Raw genomic sequence first — 18814 nt, forward strand, 5'->3', positions numbered from 1 at the left:
GTGTTTACTTGCCAAAGATGTCAGCTGAAAATGTGCGCCATCGGTTTCCCAAAAAAACTTTAGCGCCGGCCATGCTAATCGTGTGGGCCGCCATAACAGACGATGATCGCTCTCCGCTCCGTATTAATCGACCGTGGCATCAGAATAAATGCCGAATATTATCGCGAAAATATTCTGGAGGGTTAATTAAAGCCTTGGGCACGCAAACATTTTGGAAGCAGACCTTGGACATTCCAACAGAACTCAACACCATCGCACTCAGCACGCGCCACCCAAGAATGGTTACAAAATGAGGTTCATCGCTTCATTTCCAGCGCACAATGGCCACCAAAATCTCCGTATACCAATCCGTTGGACTATTGTGTTTGGAGTATTTTGGAAAGCAAGGTTGGCACTAAAAAATACCCAAGTGTCGATCACCTCAAGCAAGCGCTCCGCCGCGAATGTACCAAAATACCCAAGAGCAACATTGGGGCCGAGTGTGATGGTTTCATTGGCCATTTGAAGACCATAATTCGTGTCAAAGGTGACCAATTCGTACAAATCTAAACTTATTCTAAAATTTGTTGCTATTTCCGACATTTTTTGCTTTCATTCAATCGGATTTAAAAAATATGTTAAAAATATGGCGTTTGACTTTGTTGCAGTTTTTTTATCTCACCCTCTTTCCCATCTCAATGTTTTTGCTAAGATTAACACAACAGCCCAAGGAATCAGAGTGAAACACCTGCCGATTCCTGTGCAGCTGCACATCCTTAAATAAAACCAAACTTCATACTTAAACCCCGGGCCGGACTAGGAAATAGTTTGTTACTAAGAATCTCGGAAATTCGACTTTTCTATTTTACTGTGATGTGAGGTAAAAAATCGTGGGAATAATTGCGAAGATCACCATATTTTGAAAGCAAAGTTGGAAAATTGAAGAGTCAAATTTGAATCTCTACCACATTCTACGATTTTGCACAAGACCCACGAATGTAATCCAAAACGCCAAAAACGCTAAATCCTAATTGAGGTTTATTGTTTTCTTGGACAATAATTGGTAGCAAAGCGGCAAATGAACTGTTTCGGGGATAGAACATGATATCAGAACAAATTTCGATAATTTAACAGCTCCGATTGCCACATAGGTGGATCTAATAAGAACCTAAACGTCAAATAACATGTAATCTGGTTAAAATTAGAGCAGAAACATTCGAAAATCGGAAGGTTTAGCAATATGGGAGCTACTTCTATTGACATCAAATTAACAGCTTTGATTAGAAACCCCATTGAGTTCCTTCAACATATTTCCAATCAGAAGGTACCATTATATAAAGCCTATACTTTCTTCCAATAATATAGAGAGGACGAAGAGTTACTGTACTCTTGGTGCCTAAATGAATACTTTAAAAACTTTATTTCTAAGCAAAATATAAAATCCAATTTCTCATACTAACACTTTTGTTACTTTCTTTTACAGGCATCACAAATTTCGATCTGCTGGGAGATTTTGGTGCCATCGAATGGCTGGGAAATTTCCAAATTGTACTACTGTACAACTTAGTATTTGGCACAACAACGGCACTGGTTGTGGCCAATAAGTTTACAGCCACCGTGAGACAAGAATTGTGTGCGCGGTTAGTAGAAAATTATGTAATTTTCACAAATTACATGTCATTCATCAACTGATATTTACTAAAACGGCGCACTAAAATCATTCCACTGTCAATGACTGCAACAACAGCAGCAGCAACGATAACTGCAGCCACAAGTCAGCATCCATCTCTTTATCATTATCATCAACATCATCAAATTCATTTGCATGGCTCAGCGACAATAGAAGCTGGTAACAGTAGTAAAATTTCATTGCATTCATCGAAATCATCTCTGGCCGCCACCAACACCACTACATCGCCTGCCTCTTTAATCCAGTGGAGACGAGTGGTGGAACAACATTTAAATGGGGATGGTTTTCTTGTGTCGTTTTTAAGAAATTTTGCCAATTTTTATGCGAGACATTTAAAAGTCGAAACTTAGTTTTAGGTTCACAATGCGCAATCAATTTAACGAGATAATGTGTAATGTTCTCCTTACAGAAAATATTCTAGCTATCCTATACAAAAGAAAATTTTAAAATATCTTTAAATATAATTATAACATAACAAACTACTAATACTATATTTATGGCATTAAACTTCTACTGCATTGTTTCTGTACTAAAAACGAAAAATTTATCATTATTTCATTGTATTCTAAATTAGCAAAATAATATAAAATTTACTAGAATTGTAATTTAAACTAACAAGACAACTTAGTAACAAATTATACATAATGATTTAAATATTCTATCTATACATATATATAAATATTTATTTGCAAACGAATTTATCATTTCTCATTTTTCTTTCATATACTATTTTTATCATTATTTTCTAATTTTTTTTATAAATTTAAAAAGGATCTTTTTTTAAAGTATTAAAACAAAAAGAAAAAGACAATCACAAAGACATTAATACTTTGAATTAATACTACATCCACTTGAAGCTAATTCCACAATGACATTTTTTTATTATCCATAAAAGAATCCTTTCTAATTTGACATAAATGCTCTTTTCACCGAGGGAAATTATATTATTTTCAATATGTTTTATTTGTCCCCCTCAAAATTATCTTTATTTTATAAAGTGTCGCAAATTCAATTACAATTCGAAACAAAAGAATGTGCGTCCTTACCTTCAAAGCTTTATATACTTTTATTTGATTTTAGCAGTAGAAATCTATAGATTTTTAATTATCCTAATTAAGTTCTGTTCTAAAAATAAAAAAACAAAAACTTTTTATGTGTTCGAAATATAATACCATCCATGATAAAACAAAAAATAAAATAACCACTAAATTAATGTTAACAAAATTATGTTGTTTTGGATTTTTGCAAGAAATTTAAAAAAAAAAAAAAGATTCGGACGGCTCATAATGAATATTGAATAATGAATTGAATATTGAAATTGAAAAACATAATAAGAAATTAATATCAATAATAAGGTATACGAAGTATTTTTTCATGCCCCCAACATATAGTGTTGTAGGGTATAAATATCAAATTAATTTTCCTGATAATACTGTGGGTATGACAAAAAAAAGAAAATGAACATATTCGTACAAGTCTAAATCAGCGAAACAAAAAGTAGAGCAGGAGTGCTGACCCAAGTCTAATATAAGTATTACGGCGTGCCATGTTTGGACTATATAGCCTACTTCCTTTATACTATTTAAGATACTCACATGTATTTTTGGAAAATATTAACCTCTTGTTGTTGTTGTAACATCTAATACTGCTGTGTTCGTTCTGACTCCTCTCAATCGTGTTCCTGGGCAGCGAAATAGGTGCAGCGTGCCATATGGATCTCTGCCACAAGTTGGGCAGATGTTCTGCACATCGCTGTCAATCCGGGCCCAATAGGAATCCGGATCTTAACTGATCCAAAACTACTCGGGTTTTTTGTGGCAGTTCTCGCTCTTCAGCTGCGATGGGATTGAGGTGGTCTCCATATACAGTATTCACTCTATTTCTCTCTGTACCTCACTCTCTCCATATCGTGAAGGTCTTTCCTTACGTGCTTGGGCGGAGGTTGCCTATCCACCAGATGGTGATCTGACGATGTCTGTAACACCCAAGCAGGTATTGCATTGACAGCATTTTATTATGTTGTCGCACCGGTAAGACCTTCGCCTCCTCATGTAGGTGGTCGATAGGTGTAATGAGGAGGCACCCTGTTGCGGTTCTAAGGGCGGCATTTCACTGTGTATCACCAACGATGGTGGATAACGCCGGAGCCGCATAGTTTACCCCTGTTGTGGGGGAGTTACAAGAAAGAATGGCCCGATGTCTTCTATCTACGCACTTTATCTAATACTGATAAAAATATTGATTTTTCAAATATTTTCAATTTTTGTGAGGGAGGTATTAAAAGGTGTGGACAGATATATTCCACATTTATATTAGATCTATGGTTTATAAAAATATTAAGATACAGTAAGTTCGAAGAAAATAGCCGACTTATTTCGCAAGTTATGTACGTTATAATTATTCGAAAAGTTGGCCCTATGTGGGTCGATCAGTTCCGTATTCACACTAGATCTAATGCAGGTAAAAGTAAAACAATGTTGGAAGAAACATCGAATATTTTTTTAATTTTATGTGACGTTTTACTACTTAAAATGTTGAATTCCGAGTGGGTCGAAAAATCTCATAATCACAGCAGATCTCGGGTTACGTGAAATGTTGAGATGTAATATCTATCGGATCGGATTTTAGCCCAAATTTACACTCAATTCAATTATAAACAAAGACCACTTGATTGTCAGGAGTATAAAAGAATCCCCCTGGCCAATCTTCATATCCCTTTTAACTGTTTTACCCTCCACCATGCATAGTATGGAGGGTATATTAAGTTCGTCATTCCGTTTGTAACTCATCGAAAAAATAATTTTAGACCCAACAAGGTATCTTCTTAATCGGGGTAAAATTCTAAAACGATTTAGGACTGTCCGTCCGTCTGTCGTAATCACGCTACAGTCAAAACGAATTAAGATAGGAATCTAAACTTTTTTAACTTTTTTATCTGCAGGTAGGTCAAGTTTGAAGGTGGGCTATATCGGTCCACGATATTCCCGATATTCGATATTTGATGATTTTAGCCACATTTTTCAATGGAATTGTCTGAAAATTCAGACAAGGAGTTCCTTGTGAGTATTTTATTCCCTAGAAGAGATGTGTCTATAAGTTACACGATATCGTATAACCCCCACATAACAGTACCCCTTCATATTCGGCACTTTGATGATTTTAGCCACATTTTTCAACGGAATTGTCTGAAAATTCACACAAGGAGTTCCCCCTAGAGGAAATAAATAGGTCTACGTTTTAGTATAGCTATCATATAACGGTGTCCCCAGATATTCAGTATTTTAATGATTCTTGCGACATTATTTACCGGAATTGTTTTCATATTCGTATATAAAGTTCGGAACCGTTACTACAGCCACATTAGTAAGTATTTTTTCATTGATTTTTTTTTTAATTTTTCAAGTTTCTTCCAAATGGTGGAGGGTATAAAAAGTTCGGACCTCGGCCCGGCCAAACTTAGCTGCTTTTATACTTATTTTTGGACTGTCTACGTTTAAGTGTTATACAGTTTCAATGTGAAATACATTTATGGAAGTCCCGGTATAAACACGAGTTATTTGATACAATTTAGAGTTTTTAAAAGAAAATACATATCCTCATTAAAATTATTCGTGACTAAAGAGAAATTCACAGACGGCGGTCTATATGGAACTTTTTCAATTTGTGCTGTAAAACTATGTCATGTGTTCGACGGCTATGTAAAAAACTTATTCATTCATGTATCATTCTATTTCATTTTTCAAATATCATTTTACCATCAAATGCCCACCATTTTCTTATGTTTGAATTATGTGTATTTATATGTTTTTTTTTTTTCTTTTGTTTCCTCTTTTGTTTTATGTTTAATTTCAGATTAAGTGCAATTTTTACACTGGGATGATATGAAGAAAGTATTTCAAGATCAATCATTATTATTGTACCAAAAATTTGTTTTAAGGATATAAATTTATGTGTAAATATAATCGAAAAAGCAGCGACTAATCCGAAAATTATTTTCTACGTAAACATAATAAAATGAAAAATACTAAAAATCTTAGATGAGAAAATTTTATTTTCGAAATTTGGTATAAGTTTACGTCTTTAGTGAGTGTCCCAAAACCTGGTTTAAGCTAAAAATTCGTTTACTATATTAACTATTTTGTATTGTTGTGGATGTCGTTTTGTAGACATACACGACGGCAGCGGGTTCTACGAGCGAATGAGTGAACTGACATTGGAAGTATTCAGGTTGGTACAGGGGCATAAGCGGAAAAAATGGGTAGACCATCTGAAATGTTGCAGCATTGGAACCGATTTAAGTAAACTGTGGGTAACTGTAAAGTTACTCTCGAACCTTGAGAAAAAGGATGATAGGACAGCAGTCACATTTAACGACGTAACGGTGACTGATCCGAAGAGGTGCGCTAGCCACTTTAACCGTCAATTCGTCGAGCACCCCGAGAGTGATAGGGCGAGGCGAAGAGTACTACGTCGTATAAGAGCTATCCCGCCGAGGATGTACCTCCACACTTTACGATGGGTGATGTTGCGAATGTCATCCGAAACACTAAGTCATCGAAAGCATTGGGCCCGGACGGTAGTTTTAAAACAACTGGATACACCGGGAGTTCAGTATCTAACTAAAGTCCTTAACCTATCTTTAGCCACCCACATAGTTCCCGAAGCCTGGAAAATGGACAGAGTGATCCCGTTACTGAAGCCAGGCAAAAATGCCAGAAAAGGCGACCTCTTGTAACGCGAAAGGTCGGTCTGTGGTCAGCTATGTGGCTTCAGTATGGTTTGTGAATACTAGTGCTACGCAGTGGAAGCACATCCAGACCTACCAGAACGCTGCCCTGAGAACTGCGACAGGGTGCCTTCTCATGACACCAGTGGATCATCTACATGAGGTGGCGAAAGTTCTTCCCTTACGTCAGCATAATCATATGCCTTACCTAAGAAACATTTTAAATAATAGTCTTTATCTGATTTATAACGTTTAAATAGCATTATTTCTTTTATTTTTTTCTTTTTGTTTAGTCTTTTAATTTATGGTTTTAACAATTTATTTATGTATGTATAAATATGCTATAAGCCGTTTTGTTTCATCTTATTCATTCATCATCGATTGCATTGTTTATATTACGTTTGAGGATTATTGTGTGTGGCTTTTTTTGGTATGTGGTGTTTTCACAGGCTTCCACTGTTTCACTTCACTTCTTTGAGGAAAATAAACAGATGCTTACAATAATTATTGCAAATTAAGTAATAACAAAGTGTAATGATGATGGAAATGACATAGAAAGAGTTAGATTCCAAGAGATTATGATATTCATGTGTGAGAACTGTTGTTGTTATAAAAGGTACTTTTTAAACTTTGTCTTTAGTTTGATTTTAGATATTTTTAGTTTTGTTTCTATATTTAAGTGAGAATAGGGCGGCAGTTAAATATTTTAGGTTTTGTTAAATATTCATTTTTTGTTTCTGGGAATTTTCCCCCTCTTTTAAAATACAATGACTAGAAAATATATTGGTTGTTTTGTTATTCAGTTGTTTTTAGGGGGTTTGCTTTTTTTGGAATGCTTGACAGAGTATAGGATATAATAGATAAGGGAATGTTTGTTTCATTTTGGAGAATAAAAGTGGGTTAGTTTTCATTCATAATTGATATGAATTATTTTGTTTGGTTAGTAAAGTCATGGTGAAAGACATAAATAGTGAAAAGAAAGAATTCTTTGGTGTATATGTGAGGAGTAAAGAAATGGTAGAAAGAAAAATAATTAACTATCATAACAATGTTCATTTTTAGTTGGCCCTTATTAGACTGGAACAACCACCAATTGCTCCATCTTCACTATTCAGCTCATCTTCCAACAATTCATCCGCCTCCGTTTCTAAATTCATGGATAAATCCTCTTTGGCCTCGACCCCAACATCTTCGCAAACCCCACCAACTACTTCATCAAAATCCCTCAAATCTAGCTCATGTAGAGCTTTTTGCACCAAGGCAGCCAATTCAGGTGGTAAATCCTTTAGATCATCATTACGTTCTTGGACAATGGAATTTGGAAGTGGTAACACTGCTCGTTTACTATCTTTACTTTGCTGTATTGTTCTATCAGCAGCCGAGCCGGAAGTTGAAGATGCCGTTTTATAGGCATACAAGGCAGCATCAGTAAAATCATTGAGATTTATTCCACCAACTCCTCCTCCGACCACATCATTATTGGTAATATCATACTCCGAGGATAAAATACTTCTACCCGACTCGGTTGACAACGATGACATGCCATCATCTGAGTTTGTGGCCAATGGCATTTTTATTGATTCTTCATTTTCGGAGGACATTGTACCAGAATCTTCGGTAACATGACTTTCAGCACCACAGGAGGTAGTGCTGCGTCCGGTTGTGGCTGATGAAACAACACCTCCACCACCTTTTTGTTTACTCTCTTCATCATTATTTTGATCTGTTTTGGAATTAGTTGAGTCAACCATGGATGGACAATAGCCTTTTAGTAGAAATTCGGAGGGAGAGAAACCCCCATCATCATCGTTGGAGGTCTCAATGCCAGCCAGAACTTTCATACGTTGTTCCAATTCAGCTATTTTTGTAGCCAGAATCCTTGATAAATAAAAAATATGATAATTACAGAAAAAAAATGAACAATTGACCTCTAACATACTTGTTGGTTTTCTTTTGATGATTCAATGCCAAATTCTTATCATTCAAATTATCCAGTAAGGTCAGGCATAGTGTTTTCAAATCTTGAATGGTCTCAGTTTTTGTAGGTAAGTCAATGCCACTTTCCAATAAATTTTTAACTGTAAAAAGGTAAGTAAATTATTTTAATTATTTAAAAAGATTATTGTTCAACGTTAAAAGGAAGGAAAATTAAAAATAAATTGAAATAAACAAAGAATTAAAAAAATTAAAATATGCAATAAATTGAAAAAAAAAAAAACAAACTTTGAAAAATTAAAACGTAAAATGAATATCAAGATTCAGTTTCACTTTATAGCGAAGATAGTCTCACCCAAAATTATTTGAAAAAAAGGATAGGGGTTCACGTATATTAAACTGCAACATCAGATCTGATGCTGAGTGCTTAATTGCAACTCTCAGAATATCCCACCCCGCAAAGAGGGTACTTAGGTTTAATGAGTTAATCGATTTCTAAAGATAAGTTCACTTCGGACTTTGTGGGTGAAAGGATGAATTGGGCAACAGAGCCCTGTACTAGGCAAAGTAGCCCCGAATCCCCGATACTCCTGTGATGCGAACGCTTTACGTACTTGAACTGACCAAGAAGTTTGGAGTTTTGTCTACGCAGTATTGTGATAATGCATACCGGGTTTTCCGACAGGAAATATATTTGAGTGATACATTCGACAAATCTCTTCCTTTGCAGATACTTCGACGGACACAGATTTATTAGACGAAGAAATCCTTAGACTCGCTGTTTTGCTAGCAGATGACTCTGGCACCGATCAACTGTATATTTAAGATGGTTTTTCACCAAGGGCCACTGGCTGTCATTGATCTTTCACTCACTATTCAATGAGTTGGGTAGGTTTAGCTGGGCAATTAAAGAGGTGCAGCGTATTGTGCGGACCTGTATCACACGCAGGGTTGACGTCACGCACATCTTCATCAATTCGTGCCCAATACGAATTGAGACGACTAAACCACCCTGAACGTAATTGCGCTAAAACTACACTGATTTGTCTAGGCAGATATGCCTACTGAACTAGAGGTTCTCTCTTAAAGCATTGGACCTCCCTCTCTAGATCGTGTATGTCTTTTCTGACACGCCTGGTTGGGGGAATCGTATCCACCATATGATGGTTGGAATGACTCTCACGGTAATATCCAAGCAGGTACTGCAACGAAAGCATTTTATTATGCTGACGCAAGGAAAGGACTTTCGCCACCTCATGTATCATCAGGCACCCTGTTGCAGTTCTCAGGGCAGCATTCTGACAGGTCTAGATGTGCTCCCACTGCGTAGCACTAGTATTCGCATACCACATTGGAGCCGCATAGCTGACCACAGACCGGTCTATCGCATTGTAAGAGGTCAACAAGGTTTCCTTGTCCGCACCCCAACTGCTGCCGATTAGCGCCTTGAGGACCTTGTTCGTACTTTTCATCTTGTCGCAAATGTGGCTTGCGCGGACGACTTGATCATGCTGTCGAATGTGACCCGTAGAATCGTGGGGTAGTTCGTGGTCGGTATTAAATTCACCTCGACCTGCACATTCAGCTGTGTTCTCATCTCCGCACACCATGTGGTAAAGAGTGTGGCCGTTAATTTCGCGTCAGATATTTTCATATTCCTTGCGTGGAAGTATACGGCAAGCCCGCAAAATAGCGGTTCAGCCTTTCACAGATGTCATCGACAAACGGGGCCGACGCCATAATCGTACAATCATCCGCATACGTAACAATCTCTAAACCGTCTGGAGGGCGAGGAATTCCGGAAAGATAGGGGTCAAACAGTTCTGGAGATATTACCCCACATTGGGGAACTCCCTGTTTCACTCTACGTGACTTCTTGCATGATTGACCTATCAAATGCCTTTGATAGGTCAAGGGCTACCAACACTGTTCTGTCACACGGTTTGTTCTGGTTCAATCCTCTATTAATATGTGTGGAAATGGCGTATAATGCTGTGGTGGTACTATGTTGTAGACGGCATTCGTGCTGATGGTTGGTAACTGGATAGTTTTATCTAATGCTGGGGAGGAGTAAAGCCTCGAGAGTCTTTGCTATTGGCGACAAAAGCGAAATCAGAATCTGTGTAGTTTTAACCATTGCCGAGAATAATACCTCGATCAAAGAACCCTAGGTTGGTAAGTTATTTTTCTCGAGAGAGGGATAGAGTATCGAAACAACAGTTTTTGTCGGTAATTATAGAGAATTCTTCTAGAACCAATAGACTACATAACGTTTTTTAGTGGATGTCTTTAGCAGTAGTGCTGAACGAACATTCTTTATCTGGATAAGTTTCCGAAAACGCGTTTACAAAAGGCTAATTTCATATATCTATTTTAGTTTTTACATCTTTATAAAATATGTTTACACTTCGGTGACCTAGTAGAGGCTGAATCATATTCTCAAATGTGTCCATAATAAACTATTGCATATTAAATTGTTTTAGATGTAGTTCTGCTATCTATATTTTTCCGATTATAAAACTGATTTTTCTACTAAATTTTCATAAAGAAATTAAAATTGAAATTTTCATTACAAAATAAAAATAAAGAAAAGAGAAATAAAAAACTAACAGCACAACAAAATTAAGAATACGACGCAACATCAAGATGGAAACAATTTAATGATAACCCATTACCTTGTTTATGTGACAGTATATTTTCATCGACATTTACTGAACTTTGTGCACCTAATTTCATTATACCCTTTTTACGTTTTGCTTCCAACATGGTCTTTTTTTGTATGTTAAAGGATGAAAAGGTTAATTATGATATGTTAGCATTTGGTTAGCTTATATAGTTAGTATCTACGAAAAAATATAAGAATATAAAAATTACCTTATATTTACTAACGGCTTGTTTGGTTAAATCCACTTCACTTTCAATATGCTTTAAACGTTCATTCAGGTACTTGTTCTCCAAAATGATACTGTCAATATCAAGGAACTGGAATTAAAAGAAAAAAATTAATTTAAATTGAAGCATCTAATGATCTCAGTAAATGTTGGGATCGGATCGAACTTTTTATACCCTCCACAATTTGATCAGTTAAATTGCACACAATTGCAAGGCCATATTCTCAATGAATAATTGGGGCCACCGTCATATGGGGATGAATTCAAAACCTGGTCTAACAAATAAATATTATCCGTTGCGAACCCAAAAATCCAAAAATTCGCCCATACAGATAACAATTAAGACAAAGACCTTTAAAATAGAATTAATTGGGAGACTAGACCTGCATAGAATAATGGTAACGAGAAATTTCAATTTAGAACCAATTCGTTTAAAACGGACGGAAGAAAACAGCAACATCAGCAGAAATGGTTCGAAAAGTAAATAAGCGACTTGATCGAAACACGCGTCGCAGAGATCGAAAAATGGCTCGTGAGCTGAACATATCGCAATATTCCTTTCGGCAAATATTGAAAAATGAGCTCGGAGTAAAGTCATTGAAATTCCAAAAAGTGCAAGAACTTACACCGCAACAGAAAGAAAATAGACTCAAAAGAGCTAAAGAGCATGCGCCCCCCAAGAATGGTTACAAATTGAGGTTCCTCGTTGGACTCTTTTATTTTGGAAAGCAAGGTTGGTAGTAAAAAATACCAAAGTGTTGATCACCTAAGCAAGCGCTTCGCCGGGAATGGGCCAAAATACCGCAGTCAGCATTCGAGCAGCGTGTGACGGTTTCATTGGTCGTTTGAAGGCTATAATTCGTGCCAAAGGTGACCAAATTAAAACCAATCTAAACTTATTCTAAAATTTGATGCTATATCCGACATTTTTGCTTTCATTCAATAAAATTTAAAAATAAATAAAATTTAAAATAAAAATTATGGCGTTTGACTTTGTTGCAGCTGTTTTATCTCACTCTGTATGTTGTTTTTGTAACTGCTCAACTCCAAATCCACTTACTTAAAATTTTACCCATATTCACAGGCTGTAGTCAAACATCTTCAGGAGTAGGCTTGAAAGGGCAATTAAAAAGATGCAGCGTATTCTGCAGGACTGTATCACACGCTGCATAAACGTTTCACACATCTTAATTTCAATGGATGTGGTTGGACTCCAAGGACGACATTAATACTGTACTTATTAATAGCATCTGTGCCTACAGTAGCATCAATTCATGATCTAGAGGACCTCTCTCTCTAGATCGTTTGGTCCTTAGTGAACCAACTCGGTGGGGAAGTTTTATCCGCCATATTAGGGTTTGGATGACTCACACGGTACTGGAACCCTGCACGGGAAGATGCTTTAAATTCTTGTAGTTCTGGAACAGCAAAAATGACAACTGGTCGAATGAGACCCCTAAAATCTTGGGGTAGTTCGTGGTTGGAATTAAATGTCTCTCGACCTGCACATTCAGATGTATTCTCATCTTCACAGACCACGTAACGAGTGTGTTCGTTGACTTAATGTGGATATTTCCATATTACTCGCTGCGAGCTCTGCGAGAAAGCTGTTCAGCTTTACACATACGTCAGGAACTATGCAACCTGACGCCATGATTTTACAATCTCTGTGACATCTAGGGGCGAGCATTCAAGAAAGGTGGAGGTTAAACAGTCCCAGGGATGTAACCCCCCTTATGTGAATAAGAGCATCTGTACTGCGGCTACTGAATGAGCTGAATGGACGCTCCATGGTCTAGTAAAACAGTTCTCTAATCAATCTTACTGCAAATATAGGATGATATCATAGAATAAGCAATACTCCAGAGTCTGGCCCAAAATGCTAAACAAGCTAAGTCCCTTTCATTTCATAGAATCACAAGTAAATCTGTTATGATAACTAACAACTGACGAATCAGACTAAATTCACTTGAATCCATATATCTTCCACATATAGCCCTTTAAAAATTCACCCATTATTATACTTGCCTTTGGATGGGTTTCTTTTGCCTTTAATGCCACCTGTAATTCATGATTCAGTCGATGGGCCTTACATTTGTAGGCATCTCTTTCGTTGGTCAATTCCTCTTTCTCATCGATGACTGCTTTCAAATCAAAAGCTAATTGAGCATTCTGAAAAAATACAAAAATTAATTATCCGATATGAATAATTAATATTACACTCCTACTTTTTTCTTCAACTGCTCCAGGTGGCAAATGAAATTTGAGCGTTCTTGTTTCCATTGTAACAACACTTCCTTTGAGCAACTGTCAAGCACCACATCCTCTTTGTTATTGTTGCCTTTAGCATTGCGTGTGGAATCTCTCTTAGCCTCTGCTGTGGATTTTTGATTTCGTAAAACTTCAATGTCACCCTGAACTTCGTATAACTTTTGTTTTAATGCTTCTACTTCGGTGGTCAGTTTTATATTCCGCTCCCTTGTTTCATGAAGAATCTTTGCCACATTGGTCTTGACACCACCGTTTGCCATTCCCATACTAACATCGCTGGCTAAATCTGAAAAACTGCTGTTGCGTCTCAAGGCCGCATAACGCAACTGAAGTGTTTCGGCCATTAGCTTAAACTGGTCACGTTCGGTACGGAATTTTTCCAGTTCCTTGCGGAGTATACGCAGGGCTTCCATTTTACTTTGGAGTTTTCGATGAAGTGCCGTTGTCTCGATACTATAGTTTTCCATATGTTCCAAACCAAACATGTCATCGTAGTTGTTGGTCGACGTAGAAGACTGACCGACACCACTAGCACCTCCTCCACCACTTATTCCAAGCTGTTGTGAACGTTTCCGTTGTGTCCACATAGTAGATTCCTTTAATTTATATTGATCCAGTGACAGCGATTCGTCATCTGACATTTTTTATGTTGTTTGTTGCATTTAATTCGGAATAAAAATTAAACAAAATGCCCGTATGAATGAAAGATTTTTCTAAAACACACACCAATGAGCTTTTTTTCGGTATTACAGAGCTTCTTTGAAGATATGTCGGCGTAGAAAAAGGTATTCCAAAGCTTCCCCACGGAAATGGAAACGCGTAAATGTGGAAAAACGAGAAAAGGGCCGATAAAAATTAGGAATCAAAACAAAAAGGCATTTTCTTTGAAAAACAAGCGGTAGTGATGCTACTGGGGCCATAACTAGAAATCGATAACATATATCAATAGTATGGCGTTGCCATTCATTTCAAAAATGTTATGCAGCAAAATAAATGGATATGAGCGTTATTTTTGCATGAATAAGAAAGTTTGATCAACTTTAAAGAAACTAGAAAAATTGAACTCTGTGCTGGAGTCTTATAGTTTCAAATAGACTCATGGTAGAACAAAGAAGGTAAAGTCATGTAATCATATGTTTACAATTTTTTCAAATTCATACATTTGACAACATCCCATTGTCAAAATCTATATTCACAAATTCATTGTATATACACAATCAAAGATTGAAGCTATTTTTTATGCATTGAAATTTGACAAGGTAAATTAAAATGCAGAGTTGGGAACGCTAATTTGAAATGAGGTTACCTTCATTTCATTGTACCATGAATAGACTTTTACACCTGCAACAATTGGTTTTATTTATTTTTCATTTTTTTTTTTAACAAAATTCTTATATGGGGAGAAGAATGCAATTTTGGGGTTTGGGGCTAAAATAGTAAGTCAATAAAGTGTTATCCCAAAAATTTTACAATGTGTTGCCCATTCACGTCGAAAATATGCATTTATTGAATAAAAGCAAAAAATGTCGGAAATAGCATCGAATTTTAGAATAAGTTTAGATTTGTTCGAAAAGGTGACCACCTTTGGCACGAATTATGGTCTTCAAACAAACTGCTGGACAACGAATGTTTTCTCATCGGAGAAAATCAAATGCCGCAGTTCGCCACTTTCGGCCAAGCGAAGCTGTCGGACGTGTGGCTTGGAAATGGCAGCAGTCTGAAGTTGGTTGCAGTTTTTTCATCTCCCCTTGTAAATGTGCGATGTTCTTGTAATTTTGCCAATATTGTTATCTGTATTAGATGAAGTCTGAAAATGGAATGCTTCGATCGACTATATTTGGTACCTCACGCACATTTTAACATTTTCTAAAAATTATCACATATCTCATATAAAGTGAAGGAAGTAAGCAATATATAATATTTAGGTCCAAAACGAAATGGACAATACTGGCCCATTCCTTCGGAACCTACTCCGAAGAGGGTCAACAATTTGAATAATCATAACACAAGTCAAAATATATTTAAATAATCGCACATTGGCTGAGAGTATATGTATATTATATCTATCGGCAAAACCTCCTGCTACTTTTGAACTTGTTTTTATACCCTACCCCACATAGTGGTAAGGGTATTATGCCTTTATGCATTTGTTTGTAACAGGGAGAAGGAGGCGAGATAGACCCATAGTTACTATTGAGGATCTTCATAAAATCATTTTCTGAGTCGATTTATGCTTATCAGTCCATGTGTCATTTCGACCATGTATTCTTGTGAACAAAATACAGGTCGCAATTATTATCCGATTGAGATGAAAATTTCCAAAAAATTTTTGTTTGCCCAGGGACGAACCCTATTGAAATTGGTGATAATCGGATCATATATCTTCAACCGCTTTCGGGTTAATTGTGCACCAAATGGACAAAAATCTTGCACATCCGACGGAATTCAGTCTAGAAGCAGGTACATCAAATTCGGTGAAAATCGGTACAGATATATGTTTCATCCGATTTGGCCTTTAAGTCCCTCACATTCATAACATGCATTCGACAAATTTTGTCAAGATCGGTTCAGATTTGGATATAGCTCCCACATATATCTTAAACCGATTTCGGGTTAATTGTGCAACAAATGGCCAATATCAGTCCAAATTCCTGAGTTTAGATACATCCGGCCGAATTCAGTCTAGAAGCAAGTACATCGAATTCGGAGAAAATCGGTTGAGCAATATGTATTCAACAACAATGATATTTGGTACCAGATGTACCAGATTATAAAGCTCCGAAATACCTTTGCCAAATTTTATTGAGATCGGATAAGTTTTGGATATAGCTCCCATATATATTCTTAATCCGATTTCAGGTTTATTGTGCACCAAATTGCTAATGTCAGCCCAAATGGAGTGAATTTCGGGATGTACGTTTCGTACAATCAAATTTATTTGGTATAAAAGATTAAAATGTCCCCGTCAAATTTAGTGAACCCAAACTGTAATTTCAGAACCTACTCCAACAATTTCAATAATCATAACAGAAGTCAAAATATACTCAATTTGTGGAACATTGGCTGAAGGTATACATCTGTCGGCAATACCAACTGATACTTTTTAATTTGATTTTAAGTATATGAACGCTGTGGTAAAAATAGTGAAATGTAGATGGAGAACACAACTCAGGCAACAACTGTGTATGACATTTCAAAGTTTTGCCTTTCTTTGTCTATCCACTAAAATAGCATCTAATATACCTAATGAGCCACTTAACCAGTGACGAAACGTATAGTATATTTGTTCATGCATGGGACTTCGCTAGATTCTAATTTTCAATGCCATCTCCTTAGATCATTAAAAGTTCAACTCGAAAGAAAAAATTGTCAAGAAAAATTTCAGTCGAGTTTATTAAAATAACTAAATGTATGTTTGTATCAAAAAACTCCTTAAATTAAAACAAACAAATGCCTTCCCTTTATCGCCATATCTTTCCCCTTGTTTTTCTTTCTTTCTCTTCAACTCGTTAACAGAATATATCATTTGCAATCCAACAGGTATTCTCGTTTGCAATTTCCCCAAGCTGCCATGTCAAGGTTCTTGACAGCGTTTACCTATCATATTCCGCAATGCTATTCAGCAGCAAACGTTTTTATACCCTCCACCTTGGAAAGGAGGGTATATTAACTTTGTCATTCCGTTTGTAACATCCTTAAATATTCGTCATAGACCCCATAAAGTATATATATTCATAATCAGCATAAAATTCTAAGTCGATTTAACGATGTCAGACAGACGTCTGTCTGTCTGTCTGTCTGTCTGTCTGTCTGTCCGTCTGTCTGTCTGTTGAAATCACGATACAGCCCACATTATTTGACGTAGAGCGCCAAAATTTAGCAGAGCAATTGGTATTGTGTCTAGGATGGTTGGTATTGAGAATAAGATATATCGGTCCACGTTCTGGTATAGTCCCCATATAACGGTACCTCCCGATATTCGGTATTTTGATGATTTATGCCACATTATTTAACGGATTTGTCTGAAAATTGGTATTTGTAGGTCATAACGGGTCCCTGTATGTGTGGCAAAACATAGCATGTATAGGTCCACGTTTTGGTATAGCCTTCATATAATGGTACCTCCCGATATTCGATATTTTGATTATTTTTGCCACAATTTTTAACGGATTTGTCTAAAAATTGGTATTTGTTGGTCATAATGGGTTCTAGCTCCGTTGGCGGAACCTTGTATGTGTAGGTCCACGATTTGGTAGAGCCCACATATAACGGTACCTCCCGATATTCGACATTTTAATGGTTTTTGCCACATTTCCTCTAATGTTTCCTTTATCCTAAGGTGGAGGGTATTAAAAGTTTGGCCCGGCCGAAATTAATGTTTTTTTACTTGTTGTTTATAAACAAATCCTAATGGAGTAATCTCCTCAATAATGAACAAACTGTTGCTGCAATTTGTTTGGATTTTTGTTTACAAACTATAAGCGATACGAAGAGGCAATAACAAAAATAGTGGGGGGAAGGGGAAGTATTGTCATGGTTATCTTCTTTCTTGCTGTAAACAAATCAGCTTTTGTTTATGAATCATTGAACTTGAAAATATGATGTGCATTTGTGCTGACGGCTCACTTGTATCCTTTCTTTATTTTTTGATACATTCAAATGGGCAATGACTGAGCCGGTAAAGCAGTTAAAAAAGAAAGCAACAATTGTAAACAATTTGTTCTGTAAATATCTACAGGTTGGTAGTTATATGTGAATCCATGGTACAATGAAGAGAAGGTAGGTCAACTTTAAAAAAAAAATGCAAGTATAGAGGTCTACCTGTTTGGCTTGTAATGTCAGAATTAGTATCAAAACAATAAAAAATTAAACAACTTGTTGCATTTATTTTGAATAAATAATTGAAAACCGCGATAACTGAATGAAAGGTCAACACTTCTTTTCAAAATCATGTACTATATATCTCTAAAGGATTATTTCGCTACAAAAACTCTAGATTTTGTCGATGCATGCGTTGAAATGAACATTTTGAAAATACCCGAATTTGAATGTTTTCTGAACAATTTATTTGTTATCGAAAATAAAACACATATATAAAAAATAAAGATGACATTTTAAGACAAGAAAATAAAAAAAATTGAAATCATATGGTATCATAGCCCTACCTTGATATCATTGTACCATGGGTAGTTGTAAATTAAAATTAATTTACTTATAGCTCGTTTAGTTTCTTAATTTTATCGAGACAGACATTATCAGGATTTACTGTTGAATCCAGACTTACTCAACTAGATTTACGAGTACCATACAAAAAGAGATCTT

The 18814-nt window shown here is 36.2% G+C and overlaps 2 protein-coding genes across 3 annotated transcripts in view; one reads left to right on the forward strand and one right to left on the reverse strand.

Annotated features, from left to right (window-relative positions):
- LOC101888828 (protein Lilipod) overlaps positions 1 to 5705 on the forward strand; it is a 49176-nt gene extending 43471 nt beyond the window's left edge. Inside the window, exons 8-9 of one of the 2 annotated variants that reach the window (XM_011294144.3) lie at positions 1463 to 1619; positions 5522 to 5705. In XM_011294144.3, the coding sequence (XP_011292446.1) occupies positions 1463 to 1619; positions 5522 to 5549 (185 nt within the window). In that variant the 3' untranslated portion in view covers positions 5550 to 5705. Of the gene's footprint in view, positions 1 to 1462; positions 2894 to 5521 lie in introns of those variants that run through there. The other variant, XM_011294143.3, reaches the window with a different exon arrangement.
- Positions 5706 to 6873: 1168 nt separating this feature from the next.
- LOC101889871 (coiled-coil domain-containing protein 149) lies at positions 6874 to 14330 on the reverse strand. Its single transcript, XM_059126456.1, has 6 exons — positions 13450 to 14330; positions 13250 to 13393; positions 11205 to 11312; positions 11006 to 11099; positions 8335 to 8473; positions 6874 to 8273 (listed from the first exon to the last, which is right to left on the reverse strand). The coding sequence occupies exons 1-6, from the start codon at positions 14131 to 14133 to the stop codon at positions 7454 to 7456; spliced, it is 1989 nt and encodes a 662-aa protein (XP_058982439.1). The 5' UTR covers positions 14134 to 14330; the 3' UTR covers positions 6874 to 7453.
- Positions 14331 to 18814: the final 4484 nt, after the last annotated feature.

Source organism: Musca domestica, unplaced genomic scaffold (genome assembly GCF_030504385.1).
Source record: "Musca domestica strain aabys unplaced genomic scaffold, Musca_domestica.polishedcontigs.V.1.1 39, whole genome shotgun sequence".
NCBI classification, from domain to species: Eukaryota; Metazoa; Arthropoda; class Insecta; order Diptera; family Muscidae; genus Musca; species Musca domestica.

Excerpts from the sequence above, each read along its gene's own strand:
- LOC101889871 (XM_059126456.1), bottom strand. The coding sequence starts at position 14,133 with ATGTCAGATGACGAATCGCTGTCACTGGATCAATATAAATTAAAGGAA. Across the intron at positions 13,394-13,449 it reads TGGAGCAGTTGAAGAAAAAA|AATGCTCAATTAGCTTTTGA; the intron begins GTAGGAGTGTAA and ends GTATTTTTTCAG. Across the intron at positions 11,313-13,249 it reads CAAAAGAAACCCATCCAAAG|TTCCTTGATATTGACAGTAT; the intron begins GCAAGTATAATA and ends TTTTAATTCCAG.